Source organism: Triticum dicoccoides, unplaced genomic scaffold (assembly GCF_002162155.2).
Source record: "Triticum dicoccoides isolate Atlit2015 ecotype Zavitan unplaced genomic scaffold, WEW_v2.0 scaffold14817, whole genome shotgun sequence".
NCBI classification, from domain to species: Eukaryota; Viridiplantae; Streptophyta; class Magnoliopsida; order Poales; family Poaceae; genus Triticum; species Triticum dicoccoides.
Window position 1 is genome coordinate 17,590 of NW_021205455.1, and position 14,977 is coordinate 32,566.

General features: G+C 49.1%; 1 protein-coding gene across 1 annotated transcript; it reads right to left on the reverse strand.

Annotated features, from left to right (window-relative positions):
* Positions 1 to 1,336: 1,336 nt before the first annotated feature.
* Positions 1,337 to 4,391, reverse strand: LOC119343947. Its single transcript, XM_037614648.1, has 2 exons — positions 3,192 to 4,391; positions 1,337 to 2,732 (listed from the first exon to the last, which is right to left on the reverse strand). The coding sequence occupies exons 1-2, from the start codon at positions 4,347 to 4,349 to the stop codon at positions 1,578 to 1,580; spliced, it is 2,313 nt and encodes a 770-aa protein (XP_037470545.1). The 5' UTR covers positions 4,350 to 4,391; the 3' UTR covers positions 1,337 to 1,577.
* Between the last annotated feature and the right edge of the window lie 10,586 nt (positions 4,392 to 14,977).

Genomic DNA, 14,977 nt, shown 5'->3' on the forward strand with positions numbered 1-14,977 from the left:
TTCTGCAGTATGCGCCAGGCCTGCCTGGCTAGCATGGCCAAGTTGAACAACTCAAAGTCTTTGAAACCGAGTCCCCCCATTCCCTTCGGCTGTGTCATCAATTTCCAAGAAACCCAGTGTGGCTTCCCCCCATTCCCTCATTGCTTCCCCACCAGAACTTTCTGATAAGCATATTCAAGTGTTCACACAACCCTCTTGGCAGCTTAAAACACGACATAGAGAAAACTAGCACAGCTTGAGCGACTGATTTCACTAACACCTCCTTGCCTGCTGATGATAGGGTACTCTCTATCCATCCTTGGACCTTGCTCCATAGCCGGTCTTTTAAGTACTTGAAAGCACCATTCTTCGAGCTACAAATGTCTGATGGCATACCCAAATACTTTTCGTTTAGCGTTTCATTCGGGACATTTAAAATGTCCTTTATATCATGTCTCCCTGTGTCCGGCACCCCCTTGCTGAAATAAATTGAAGATTTTGAGTAGTTGATGCGCTGTCCCGTCGCCTGACAATAAGTATCCAGCACATGGTACACCTCATTAGCTCCCACACCATTTGCCTTGAAAAACATCTGGTTGTCATCAGCAAAAAGAAGATGGTTCACTGGTGGCGCCGTGGGTGCTACCTGTAGACCATGCAGACCGTGCAGGTGTTCGCTGGACAAGAGCGACAAATACTATTTGCAGCCTCTTCGTCGCCTTAGAACTGTCTTTTTCCAGCCCAGCAACAAATGGAAATCAACAACCCAGCCCACTCGATCGCCAACCTAGCTGGGTCTAGACACTGCAGCGACAGCGCAGGGACGGAGGGAGTAGATGCGTGCGTGCGGGAGCTAGCATGCTAGATGAAAAAAGAACTATTGGCAGGGCAGGCTGTACGGAGAAAGCACACGGAAAACAAACATACGTGACAATAGGGTGTGTCTACAACTCGCTTGACTAAGATTTAACGTGGTCTCAGTCGAGTGATGTCAGCGTGGTTTTTTTGCTACAAGCGGCACGGCTGGATGCTGCAAACGGCGCCGAAAAATGTTGCGTTGGTATTGCATGAAACAATAATAAATGCTACAACCATTCTAACTGGAATGCTGCAACCATCAACGAAAGATGTTACAACTGATGAGATGACGTGCTACAAACCGATGAGACAGGACATGCTACAACCAGCAAGACGGATGTTGCAATCGGTACGAAAAAATATTGCAAACGATGACATTAAATGCTGCATGGTCGACAGAGACATGGTTAAATCTCAGTGTACTGATTTTTAACAGGCGCGATGACAATAATAATAAAGCAAACTTGATGTGAAATAAGAATGTCACATCTAGATGAGATGAGGCTTAGACAGACTCATTTTATTAATTGCATGGGTGCGTACCTCATGCATGGGAAAGAAAACTGCTAGCTGGATGCATGCGTGCATGCATGAAGCTACGACAAGAGAAGAGAGTTGGACGTGGAGTAGTACAAGTGAAGTATGGCCAGAAGAAGAAGCGCGCGTGATTTGTAGCTAGGCAGATGGAAACGAAACGGCCGGAGAGGGAGAGTGATGGACCGGGCGCTGATGATTCATAATCAGCAGGACCTCTTGTCTATGATGAGGTGGCCGGTCATGTGCCAGCCCTCCTTCTCGCCAAGTTGGCCGCGCGCGTACGGGCACCGTGGCGGGATGTACGGGACTCTCTCCAGCATCTTCCACCTGGCGTTGGGGTCTTGCTGGCCGTCGGTGTGGGGCGACCACGTAGGCGTGGAGTACTCGTAGCGGCTGTGCGTGACCCGGTGGTACTTGTGGATGTCCTTGTTCTTGGCCATGTTCTCCCTGTCGAGGAGCTCCACGGAGAAGATGTCGCCGTAGGGCCTGACCGAGTGCATGAAGTGCGGCATGGAGATGGGGTCGACGGAGACGGCGGCGAGGTCGGCGGTGAAGACGATGCTCATCATGTCCGGGCTGAACACGGGGTGGTTCACGTGTCCTGCGATGGTGGGCGCGCTGTGGATCACCCGCACCGGCACCGGCACCGGCACCACGCCCATGTCCTTGGCGTTCACCAGGTAGACAGAGAAGTAGCCCGAGTCCAAGCCGTGGTCCGAAACGGGCGCGCCGCCCGGCTTACCGCGGCTCGAGGAGAAGACGATCCAGTCGCAGCCTTCCCTGGGTGACCAGCTGCAGTGGGTGTCTGTCCATGGCCCATCGGTGAGCTGGTCCACGCCGGCGTGCTCCCCCTTCTCGGCGTCTATGATGAAGAGGTTCTTGTCCTCCCTCTTCCCTCCATGGACCCTGTCCCTGCTGGAGCGGAACACGAGCTTGGTCCCCTCCGGGTTGGTGGACGGGAAGGCGCAGTTGTACTTGTGGTCGGTGAGGGGGAACGACTCCTGCTCCTCGTCCTCGGGGTCCAGCTTGGTGGACACGTTGGGGATCCTGATGATCTGCACCGGCTTCTCGATGCTGAAAGCTGGGCCTTCGCAGACGTAGAGCGTGTCCAGCTCGTCCTTCTGGTTCCACGACGTGGAGAAGACGCTCTTGTTGGACTTGGCCTTGTAGACAACGCGCGGGGCGGCTTCGCTGTCGGCCTCCACCAGCCACACGGCCTGGAACTCGTTGTCCACGAAGGCCAGCTTCTTGCCGTTCTTGGAGATGGACGGGAACACGCCCGTCACCCTATACAGCCCGACCTCCGGTTCCTCCGACTGCACCTTGTCGAACCTCTTCTCGATGCTTTTCTGCTCACCCTATATATATATACAGATCGTGTTCGGTTAGCTAATTTTGCTTACTTTTTTGAACTACTAGCTAGCTAGCTTCAGTAATGCATGCATGCACAGATAATTAATACTAATAGAGAGTTACCACGTGACACCGTGTGGTAAGCAATCCAGACAATTAAAAAAAACTAATAAAAAGTTAGGTTAATTGATTAGCTAGATAGACGCCATAGAGATGGATTGACACAAAATATATAATCAAGCAAGCAATTAGGAGTGAAGTAAATACGTATTGTACTAAATAAGTACTCCCTCCGTTTCTAAATAATTGTCTTTCTAGAGATTTCAATAAGTGACTACATACGGAGCAAAATGAGTGAATCTACACTCTAAAACATGTCTACATACATCCGTATGTTGTAGTTCATTTGAGATGGCTAGAAAGACAATTATTTAGGAACGGAGGGAGTATATACTAGGACGTACGTGCGGAGTGAGCTTGTCGGTTCTGCAGCGGTGGTAGCCGATGCGTCTGCCGCCATCGAGCACGAAGGGGTTGTAGTGGTCTCCCAACGGCCTCATCCTCTGGGTGATCTGCACAGAGCACCAAGGGGTGGTCGTGTCGAAGATCTCCACGTGCCGGTACTGATCCATCACGCGCTCCACCTCCATTTCGACTTGCTTGGATTTCTGTCGGACGGTCGCCACGGCCACTCTGGTCTCGCTGATGGCCGCCGGAGTCATGGCGTCGATGCCCACCGGGGTGACCCGCTCTTCCTTGTGAGCCGCGAGGTCGTATCGGAACACGGCCCAGTCTGCGGTGTTGGTGGGCGGCGTCTTGTCGAACCCTCGGTGGAAGAAGATGACGTTGTCGCTGCCCCAGGTCGGCCAGCCGGCGTCCTTGATCACACGCCTGCGGCCATCGCCCCCCAGCCCTCGCCAGTGCACCTCCATGATCACGATGTCAGTCTTGAGGTTCTCGATCTCGCCGTTCCACTCGCTCTTCTGGAAGTTGGCCACCGCCACCATCTTCCCGGACGGCGACACGGCCGGGCTCAGATCGTACTGGCCCTGTGGAGTGAGGCGCTCGGTCTTGCCGTCGGCAAGGTCGGTCCTGTAGACCACGGTCCACGGGGTGCGCCGGGCTTTTACCTCCTCCTTGGTGGACACGTAGACGAGTGAGTGGCCCACGGTGACGCCATCCACCATGTAGCCGCCGGCGATGCAGCCGCTGTCCTCCATGCGCACGCCTAAATCGTCCAAGCCATAGATGTCGCCCAGCAGGCTCAGCACCTTCACCTTGCCCCCGGTAGAGCGGCGCAGAGCTAGGTGCAGCGTCTCAAGGCCGCGGTCCCTCTCGGAGACGAAAACCATGCCGGTGACGTGGCCCGTGTCCACGTCCTCCAGGGTGGCGCCGCAGTCGGAGGCCAGCTCGGGGTTCTTCTTGCCCAGGAAACCCAGGATCTCCTTGAGCGCCGCCGGCGGGACGGGCCGGCCGTTCTGGTTGTATGACGCGTCGTCGGTGAGGAGAAGCTCGTCCTCGGCAGATGACGGCGGCGGATCAGCCGGGCAGGAGAAGATGTCCAGGGGCACAGGTGGCCTGTAGGTCCCGAAGAAGAAGATGCTGCCGCGGCTCTCCCCCATTGGTATATTATATGGAGTAGTATGTAGTGAAAGAAACAAAGAAGAAAGTGTCGCTACTTGTGATTGTGTGTGGTTGGATGATATAGTCCCTCCTCTCGGATGGCTGATTTATTTATAGTTGGATCCAGTGATCGTTTCAAGACTAGCTACTCCAGCTTGCTTTCAGTGCAGCATCCTCGACGTCACCGACTGTACGTCATCATTTCAAAACTTAAGATGGGTGATCCATCCATGTTAGTATCTCCGTCTCGTTTACTATTCCCATCTTATTTTGGGTTCAATTTTGACCATATATTTAACCAGCAAGATGTTAATACATGTCGTCGAAAATTATGTTGTTGGATTCGTATTTGAATGTAGTTTTTGTTGATATTATTTTTTTCAACAAATAACATTTATGTTGTTAGTTAAAATCATTGTTAAAATATGTCCCACTATACGATGAGGACTAGTAAACCAGAATGGAGGTAGTAGCATTTTAGGTACATGACTACGGTGGCGGGTTCGCTGCCCCTATGGTCTCTGTCTTCACCGGTACCGACCGTCCGCCCAGAGACACCTTTGGCTCATATTGGCCAATCCCCTTCGACGTAGCAGCCGCCACCCCGTTCTTCTCTAACTGACGAGCTCAACGTCTAAGGGCATGCGTGGACAGGTTGCACGCAATTGGGACCCTATTTGTTCGAAAAGGAGGAATACCCCTGCCCTCTGCATCAAAGCGACGCATACATTCATTTTATTATATTATTGCACGGAACCCAAAAATACAGATGCATGGATCAATCCAAAGCCATCTTCTTGGCAGCTATTGTCGCTACACCAACAACCTTGATGACGTGCCCTGACCGCATATCAACACACTACATATATTCTAGTGGCCTCAACAAGCCACCCGATGGCAGACCAAGAGAATCAACGGTTCTAGCTAGACCCTCTGCACGCAACTCTAGGATCAACAACCACCATCTTTCGTTGTCCCACCTTCAGGAGTGACCAACGTATCCACCTCGTCGGGCCATACTATCATCGATGTCACCGCGACGCCACACGACAAAACCATCATGCGCGTATCCATCCACACGCGCCCGTCGGCGAATCTCAGTTGCGCCATGCCGCCGAGTTCCACCCTCGACCTTGCGGTAGATGTAACACCGCTCCTCCTCTTGTCCCCTCCAGCCAGCACTTGCTCCAAAGCTATACCCCAAGAGGGAGACTGAAGGCGTCGTCATCATCTGATCCGGTAGACGTAGATCTTGGGTTTCCTCCAGAACATCCTGATCGAGTTGACGTGACTTGCAACAATGATTGCTCGAGAAGAAAACGACATTAGAGATTCCGCCATCATCCACCAAGACCTCAATCAGGCACAATTTTCACCGGAAGTCGAGTTGTCCCGATCTCGCAGCTGGTTGGAACCGCGCGTGCCTCGCCATGAAGAAGTATGCCGCCGCCGGTACTCCGGCAGAGATCCTCCATCCCCTCTTTTGACATAGGCATAGTGACTGTCCTTTTTTTATTCCACTGGTGCTGATATGCCAGCTTTTATCTTTTTTTTAGACTGTGTTTGGCAGTATGCATCATAACTATGCAAAGGTCGGGTATTATTCATCATCATTTGTATTCACTTGATGCTACATTCTGAGTTAATAAAAGCGCCATTTAGAGAGAGAGAGAGAGAGAGAGAGGGAGAGAGTACACCTGACTAGTTCTGCTAGCTCGATAATCATACATCTACATAACCAGCTACGAAAACCTACGTAAACTGCCTATCTAATCTTCTCGCCCCCCTTGATTTTCAGGGGGTGGGCCCCGTCCCCCCTAATGATCCACTAATGATGCTCCACGTCGCTATTTACGTAAAGCACGTAACACATAATTTGTAGGTTAGCTAAAAGTTAGTGACCTTGGTTAGGTTTCTCTTTCAGTTCCGTGACAGCTGAGAAAGAGTAATTTCATGGAGTTTTGCCATAGCACTATATATGGATCTATTTCCCTCCTATTTCTCCCCCTCAATTTTTATCCTCATCCTATAATACCCCCTAGCTTCAACCTGGGTCTCTATGTTGCACCGGAGGGGAAGTTTTTCAGTCGAATGTTTAGCTGCAAAGTGTTGAAGAAGATAGAAGGTAAGAACATCTACTACCGCATACACCTAATCAGGCCCCTCAAACGTCTGTGGACGCGCCGTGGGCGTCCACGGACAGTGACCGGTCATGCCTTCAAATTTTTTTCCACAGCTAAGTCCCCACTTTTCCCCATTACATCTGGTCATATGCATGTGATTGATGGAGATGAAAAAATAGAAAAAAGAGAAAAACTAAAAAAAAAGAGAAAAGATGATCCGTGGTCGGCCAAATCCTATGTGACGGACGCAGGTCCATTGACGGGACACGTCCGGACATTTCTCGTATTGCCCCCATATATGAGAAGTGCCGAACAGCCTGGGTGTTTTAGAAGGCTTTGAGGGGTTCAGTTGAGTCAATATTTTTTTCTTCTCCCTCTTCTCTGATCAATGGTCGTGTGTCCGTTTGATCAATTTGGAGAGCACGGCCGTAGATGCTCTAAGTCATGCCAACCACGATCTAATCTAACTGTCCGAGCACGTACGTACAATCTGGGGTCATGCATATCGTTTGTGTTGTGATGATATAACTACTCTTGACCTAAAGGTTGATATATATTAGGGCGGTTGTGTGTGAACGGTCAAGACAGGCATGCATTCATGACCGCAAACAACGACCGACACGATGATGACTTGCTGGATGGAGAAAGCTAGCGATATGCAAATCCAAATTCCATGCATTTCTCACCAGTGCAAACCAAACGAGAGAGAGAAAGTTTCTTTTAGAGCACATGTAGCTATGCCGCATCACCGGATTAATTACATGCATGCCTCCTTCAGTCCATCAATAGTTCCCTTCTTATGAACGTAGAGTATTTGCTCATGAGCTCAAATGCTCCATGATGAGCAGTAAAATTGAAAAAAAAATAGTGAAAAAATATTAAATTCTAAATTTGTTTTTTGTTAAACTTCGACAAATGTTTTCTATGCTTGTACAATTTCAGCACGAAGTGACATTCCTGGAAGTCGTGGTAAAACAAAACAAAATCCATGTTCCCAAAAATGCTAGTTTTGAAAATATTTTGAGTGCTAATTTTACTTTTTCTGCCATGATTTCCACAAATGTCATTTCGTTCTGAAAATTCGCAAACATATAAAAAAATTGTCAAAGTTTAACACGAAAAAAATTCAGAACTTTTTGAATTTGTTTACTATTTTTTTTGATTTTATTGTTCATCGGGGTGCATTTGTGCTAGGGATCAGAATATAACCGTTGCCTTCTGATGCGCTACTATGAAATTATTTTTTATATGTCCATTTCAACCGGCAACTGAGGGCACGTATGATGAATTTAGATAGTTTGTATTTAGGAGTGTCACAGTTGTTTGGTCCACCTAAAATAACAAATTGTATTGTACTCTAGCATCTGGGTTAAAGAATACGAAAACACTAACGCCCACACGTGTGGCCGTTAGCCAACTCGCCCACACGCCTTCATCACCATCCAGCGCCTTTTGCACGAATCTTGGCATGAAAAGGTTGTTTTTGTGTGCCACGTAGGACAACTCGTGCGTGTGGCGTGTGAGGGAGTTCGCCCGCATGCCGGTTTTCTCTCCGCGGTCAACGGTTGCCAGTTGGGGCGTGCGATGGAACTGCTGTCGCGCCCGCACGCCGCGCACCACCTCTGTTCCCCGTCTTTCACGACTGCCCATTCTCCCACTCTCCCACACCCAAGCTATCATTTGCCATGTTTTTGAAGGATACATGGCAACTACCCTATTTTGTGATTGTAAGCAGATGACAACTCTCTTTTACCCGAACATGTTATTTATTGCCACGTCTGTTTGTAGCGCTACATGGCAACTGTCTAGTGTTAGTAGGTGGCAACTCCTAAAGATACCACCGTCGCCCACATGCCCGTCTCCTCTCTCACACACCAAAAGCTATCAGTTGCCATGTGTTTTTGCAGGGGTACATGGCAACTGCCCTAGCGTGCTTGTAAGCAGATGGCAACTCTCTCTTTTACCCGGAACATGTTTTTTGCCATGTTTTTTAGTGCTACATGGCAACTGTCCAGTGTTAGTAGGTGGCAACCCCTAAAGTTTTTCAAATCATGGTTACCGTAGTAGACCAGACCATACATGGCAACAGCTGCAGTTGCCCAAAAATGGCATCCGACACTTGACCTAAGATAGCAACTGCAGTTGAGCAACCATGACAACTGTAGTTGTCCGACATGGCAATTGTAGTTCAGCAACATGGCAACTGCAGTTCAGCAACATGGCAACATGGCAACTGAAGAGGGTCCGGACCATGGCAATCGCGGCGGGACGCGTGGTTACTGCCACACGGGGCGTGTGGCTCGCAGGCGGGGAGGGGCGACGGCCGAGACGGGGTCGTGCGGGCCACGTGCTCGCTCGCCCGGACGTGCTCGTGTGGGGCGATCGCGCTGCACCAAACGTGCGGGCTGTGGAGGGGTGCGCCCGAACGCCGTCGTGCGGGCGGGGTTGTCTCCGTGCCACACAGGGCGCGCGGCACAACTACCCGATACACCACATGTGTGGCAGTTATCGGCGTCCAAAGAATATTGACTCTTTGTAGATCAAAGTTTCGAACATCTACGACGAAGGATTGAATGGCTATCATGCAATCGTTTACTTCATGTGGCATAAAGCTTGTCAAACATCCATTGCAGAAATATACGATGAAGATAGAAGTTTCTACAAATATCCATTGGAACGTGTGGGTCATCTAGTTTTCCAAACATACACGTACAATCTAGGTTCATGCATACCAATGAATATTGCGACATAATAACTCTTGGCCAGCCGGTTAACAAATACATTGTCTATGTGTGAACGATCAAGACGGGCATGCATTCAAGATCAGGTACAACCACCGAGACGATGAGGACTTGATGGATGCAGAAGATAGCACCTTATTTGACACAACACCAACCTCACCACTTGCACTACTAGACAAAGATGAAACACTAATACCTTTGGACCAATAGGGAGAGAAAAGGGAGCCCACTCCCCTCCTCCAGCCGTCGGAGCAGCGGACAGAGAGGGATGGAGATAACCGCGCTCGTTGGCGTCCAAACAAGGCAAGAACTGCCGCCTCTCTATCACAAGGTGAAGAGAGTGAAGTGGTTGGATGGACGCGCTTGAGATCTCTTCAAGAAAAGTGGTCCAATTTGACATAGCCCAAATGTTGATGTGTTGGTTTCGCTTGTGGTTGCCCAGGCGAACATAAAGCGATCCATTTGTGCCGGCCAGATCCGCGCCGTTCTCTTCTCCAGACGGCCTCATTGTCGACATGGGAGGAGAGGAAACTGGTCTGGCCAGGTGGACCTGTGTACGGTAGGGTAGTTTCTTCTAGCCTAGTTGTGTAGTTTCTGCCATCCATCTTTTTGACTCCAGTGGTGGCGATAGGGGCAAACAATGATTCACCACATGAAGATGAAGTTCTTGTTGTCTTTGTTAGTGGATATGGGTGTCTGGCTATTCCGGCTTGCTGCTGATCTTCAGATCTATTGGATTTCGCCGGTGGTAGTGTCTGAACGTGCTCGAGACCTATCAAGCCGGCGCATGTGGTGACGCGTTGTTGATCCATCATTCCAGTGTGCTGGTCTGTTTGGATCGAAGGTGAAGACTTCCCATCTGTCATTAATCTGTGCGCTCATCCAAGGTTTCCTTCCTGCTCTGGGAGGGAGCGGCGGCGACATCAGCATGTCCTCATCTCGCGCTGGTATGTGTGGTGAATATGTTTCCAGGGACCTATTTGTAATTTCATTTCTCTATGGAGTGAGTTGTACCATAACTTAATTTCAATATAAGTATGGGCCCTATTCGCAAAAAAACTTGGTCCAATTTTAGGCTGCTTTGGAGCCAAAGGAAGCCTGTAAGGGCATCTCCAGCCGTTGGCCCCCCAGGGGGCGTCTAAAAGTGCCGCCTGGGGGTGAGCCGGCGCAAAAAATGGCCCTGGGGGCGAGTCGGCCCCCAGGGCCGCCACCAGGCGCGAATTAAAAAACAAAAAAAAAAGAAAGTTCAGCGAAGTTATGATAAAACTAGTTAAATTTCGGCCAAACATGGCAAATTTCGGCGAAATTCGTTCAAACATTACATTAACCTAATCTAAAAAAAGAAAGGGGGAAGTCATCGCCGCCGTCGCCGCCATCGTCGTCGTCAGCCTTCTCCTCCTTGACGCGGGCGCCCCTGCTGGACCTCTGCCCGGCATCGCCATGGCGAACAGGCGGCGGCGCGTAGTCGTCGTCGTCGTCGCTGTCGCACAAGACGACGACCCCGCCTTCCTCGCGGCCGCGTCGGCGCTCCTCGAAGCGGCGTAGGGCGGCGCGCTGGCGCTCCTTCTCCTTCTTGCGGCGCGCCTTCTCCATCGCAATGGAGTCCTGGCGCGCCCATTCGAGGGCGGCGTCGTCGTCGTCGGCGAACTCGGCCTTCACCGGCGCCAGGCCCGGCTCCGTCTTCGGCTTGACGAAGCGCGGAGGAGCCGACGAGGGGGCGCGCCGGCCGCCCTCGTTGATGACGATGCCGATGTTGCGAGTGCGCCGGCCGAGCGGCGTCTCCGCCGCGGGCTCGGCCTTGACGACGAGCAGCGCCGGAGAGCTGGAGGAGTGGGAAGAAGAACGGGACGAGGAGGAGGAAGAAGAGGATGCGCCGAACCTTCTTGGAGCCCATGTCCCGGCGCGTCGGTGCTGCGCCGGGGCGGCCACCCTCGCCGGGGGTACGCCAACGGCGGGTCGTTGCCGCCCTCGAGGTACGTGAGCACGCCCTCGAGTGTGCGGCCGGGGACGCCCCACCAGAGGTAGCGTCCCTCGCTGTTCTGCCGGCTGCCGACCACCGGCACGCCGTTGGTGGACGCCAAGCGCTGCTGTTGGCGGCGCTCGAAATACGCCGCCCAGGCCGTGTGGTTGTCGGCGGCGTACTGGGGGAGGGAGAGCTCGGCATCGGTGAGGGACGCGCGCACGATGTCGACCTCCTCGACGAAGTACCTCGGGTCCGCCGCGGCGTCGGGCAACGGGGGAATGGGCACTCCCCCGGCGCTGAGTCTCCACCCCGTCGGCCCGGCGCGCATGTCCGGCGGTGCCGGGATGTTCGCCTGGAACAGGAGCCACGACTCCTGTTTGCGCAGCGAACGGCGGCCAAAACCGTTGGCCACCGCCGTATCTCCGGGGGAAGTGCTCTGCCATGGCGAAGGAGGGGCTGGGCGGGCTCGGAAGAGGTAGAGGGAGGGGCTGGGCGGCGGCGCTCGAGGAGAGAGGAAGGGCTGGACGGCGGCGAGGGGCGGGGCTGGTATGGGCGCAGGTGAGCGGAGGCCGCCGGCTTTTATAGCCGGGCCGCGCCGTGTGTACGCGAGCGAGGGAGTGGAGGCGTCGGCGCGCCGTCCCGTGAACGCGCCGCCCGTGAGGAATCAATGGCAAGGCTAACCGGCGGCAGCCTTGCCATTGATTCCCCGCGGGAACCGAGGCCGTTGGGGGAAGACGAGGCGCCGAGTTGCTGACGCGGCTGGCCCGCGTCTGTTTCGCGCCAAAACAGCTCGCCCGGCGCCCCCGGGCCCCCCAGCGCGCTGGGTTCAGCCTGGGTCCGCCGAAGCTGTTTTCGGCCCAAGCCGGCGAAAATCAGGCTCCTGGGGGCGCGACTGGGCCGTTTTTTCGGCGCCGACGCGAAAAAATCGCCTGGGGAGGCCTTCTTGGGGGCGCGGCTGGAGATGCCCTAAGAGAAATGGAAGGAGACCGTTTCATAGGATTAAATATCTTTTATGTGTTTGGAACAGAGGAAAAAGCAACCGTGGAACATAGGAAAGTTTGCAATCCTCCCTTTTCACGGAAAAAGTGAACATTTGGTTCGACCTCTTCTTTTTCTCGTATCTCTGCATAACTTATATGGTTAGGTTCTTTGTGGTGAAACTAGTCCATCAGGTTTTAAGTCTTAGACTTGGCACTGGTGCTCGCATTTTTCTAAATTTATTTTAGATTTTTTGAAGATGTTCGTTTAGTGGAAGAAGACGTTCCCATTGAGTATGAGACGGTTGTGGTGACTTTATCAACCTCGAGATGTTGTATCTCCGAGGTGCTCATAAGGGTACAGTGTGAATGCGTGTGTTCGTACTAGGGTGAGTGTATGGGTGTGTATGTGGGAATTTACGATTTGTACTGTGTTAAAAAATAGAACTTTTTTGGTGTAACCGTGTACTACTAATTTTTTTTCCTCTATACACGCACGAGGGTTGCATACTTTTTTCTCCTATGTCAAGTATTATTAAAATATTCAGCTAATGGTTTTAAAGTCAATGCTTAATAAGTGGTAAAATGAGAATTTCTGATACAACTTTTGAGAAATTCGAAAAATTCATTGTACTAATTTGGTATCTCCTGCAAAACTAAAAATTCCATTATACTAGTTCATGCAAAAAATTGAACCCAAATGATAAGTGCCACACGTGTGACACGAAATAATATGGTCCAAACGCCTCCATTACCTTCTATTTTGCCACATCAAATAGTATGACATCAGCGGGTTTTTTCTAGTTTTTCGGAATTAAAAATGTTTATCTCTTAAAAAAATCTGATTTAAAATGTGTTTTCATCATTAAATCTGTCTCGACTAGATCTTCATAACTAGATTCCATATTAATATGTTTCGACGACTTTTTGGGGGGGACAAAAGTTGCCATAGTGTTTACACTAAAGTTGCAATTTTAAAATTTCATCTATTTTTCTTCTATATTTAAAATTTTAATTTTATTTCAACTACTTCTCACCACAAATTTTATTAATTGACCATGGCAATTTTTAGTAACTAACAACGACAAACTTAATTCATGGATCATGGCAATTTTTAGTAATTTATGATAGCCATTTTAGTTTATAGATCATGGCAATTTTAATATTTTGACCATGGCAATTCTAGTGTTTTGACCATGGAAAATATTTTTTTATATCAGCCATGGCAATTTTTTGTGCATGTATCATGGCAAATTTAAGTAATTCACCATGGCAATTTTAGTTTCTGGTTCATGGCAAATTTGAGTAATGGACCATGCATTTTTAAAGTAATTGACGATGATTTTTTTAATTATGAACAATGTAAAAAATATTTCATGGATCATGGCAGGTGTAGTTTCTTAATTTATTTTTTTATAACATGTCAAAATTTGCTTTAAACATAGAAGAAAAAGTAGTTGAAATATATCATGGTAACTTCAATGTAAACATCATGTCAATTTATGTGAAATAGATATGACAACATTTGACCGCTAAAAAATATCGTCCAAACATATCGATAGTGGATCTAGTTTTGAAGTTCTCGTTGCGACAGATTTAATGGTGAAAACGGATTTTCAATCAAATTTGTCATTTAAGAGATAAAACATTTTAAAGATTGAAAAACCTAAAAGATTTCCGTTGATATCATCAGTTTACTTTCCTATTTGCATGTATGTGCGGAAAAAAAAAGGTTGTTGTGTCACAATGGATGGCTAGAAGGGCGTGTGGCGCGACCTACTTCAGCCTATACGTGTGGCACTTATCAGGGTCCAAATTAAAACGCTATGTGAAATTCAAGATATTAGGAGAGCATCTTCATGGATCACGAAGAAATGGTTCCAGCATGATACTTTTCATTCACTAAAAGTATATGAGTACATATTTGATTACAGAATCTGGAAAAAAATAGTTAGTCACTCATGTATTACTCTTTAATGATGCAATCCATAATCAATATGCTCTGCCTGCATTCGCAAAAGAAAAATGTGCTTTGCCTGCAATCACTCCCTGCCAAGGGACCACTACACCACGGGAGCACTGCATTTATGTTACTAATTCTCCTTCTGTTTTATTTACTTCACATATTAGATTTAGTCAAATTCAAGCTTCGTAAACTTTCATAATGTTTATAGACAAAATATTAACATATACAATAACAAATCAATATCATTAGATCCATTACTGAATGTACTTTCACATCGTATACATTTGTTATGATAAAGGGTTGTATTCTTTTCTATAAACTTGGTCAAACTTTACGAAGGGAGTACACAACGTGTATTGCATCTGAAACTATTTTTTGAACGACAGTTTGATTCATCTCCATGCACCTGTTGCCAGTATTTATATTGCGGGAGGGTAGCAAGTTAGAAAAAAAATCATTGTTCAAACAAGCACGTACAATCTGGGGTCATGCCTATCACTGGATGTTGTCACATAACTACTCTTGCCTGCCCGTTCATTACTACTCCATTAAGAGTATGGTGTATGTGTGTGAACGATCATGACGGGTATGAATTCATGACCAGAACAACTACCGAGACAATGCCAACTTGATGAACGGTGAACATAGCGATCTACAAATCCATATGCATATATCCCGGGACTAATGTGAGCATTAGTCCCGGTTCAAGCGGGTAGGCCGTCGGGAAGGCATTAGCCCCGGTTCAAATGGGACATTTAGTTGTTTAGCCTTTAATAATAGTTGATAGAATTAGTTTTGCTATATTAAAAAGTAATTGTTTTTGCCACTTTAATAGAGCGTGACTTTGCCTTGGTTAA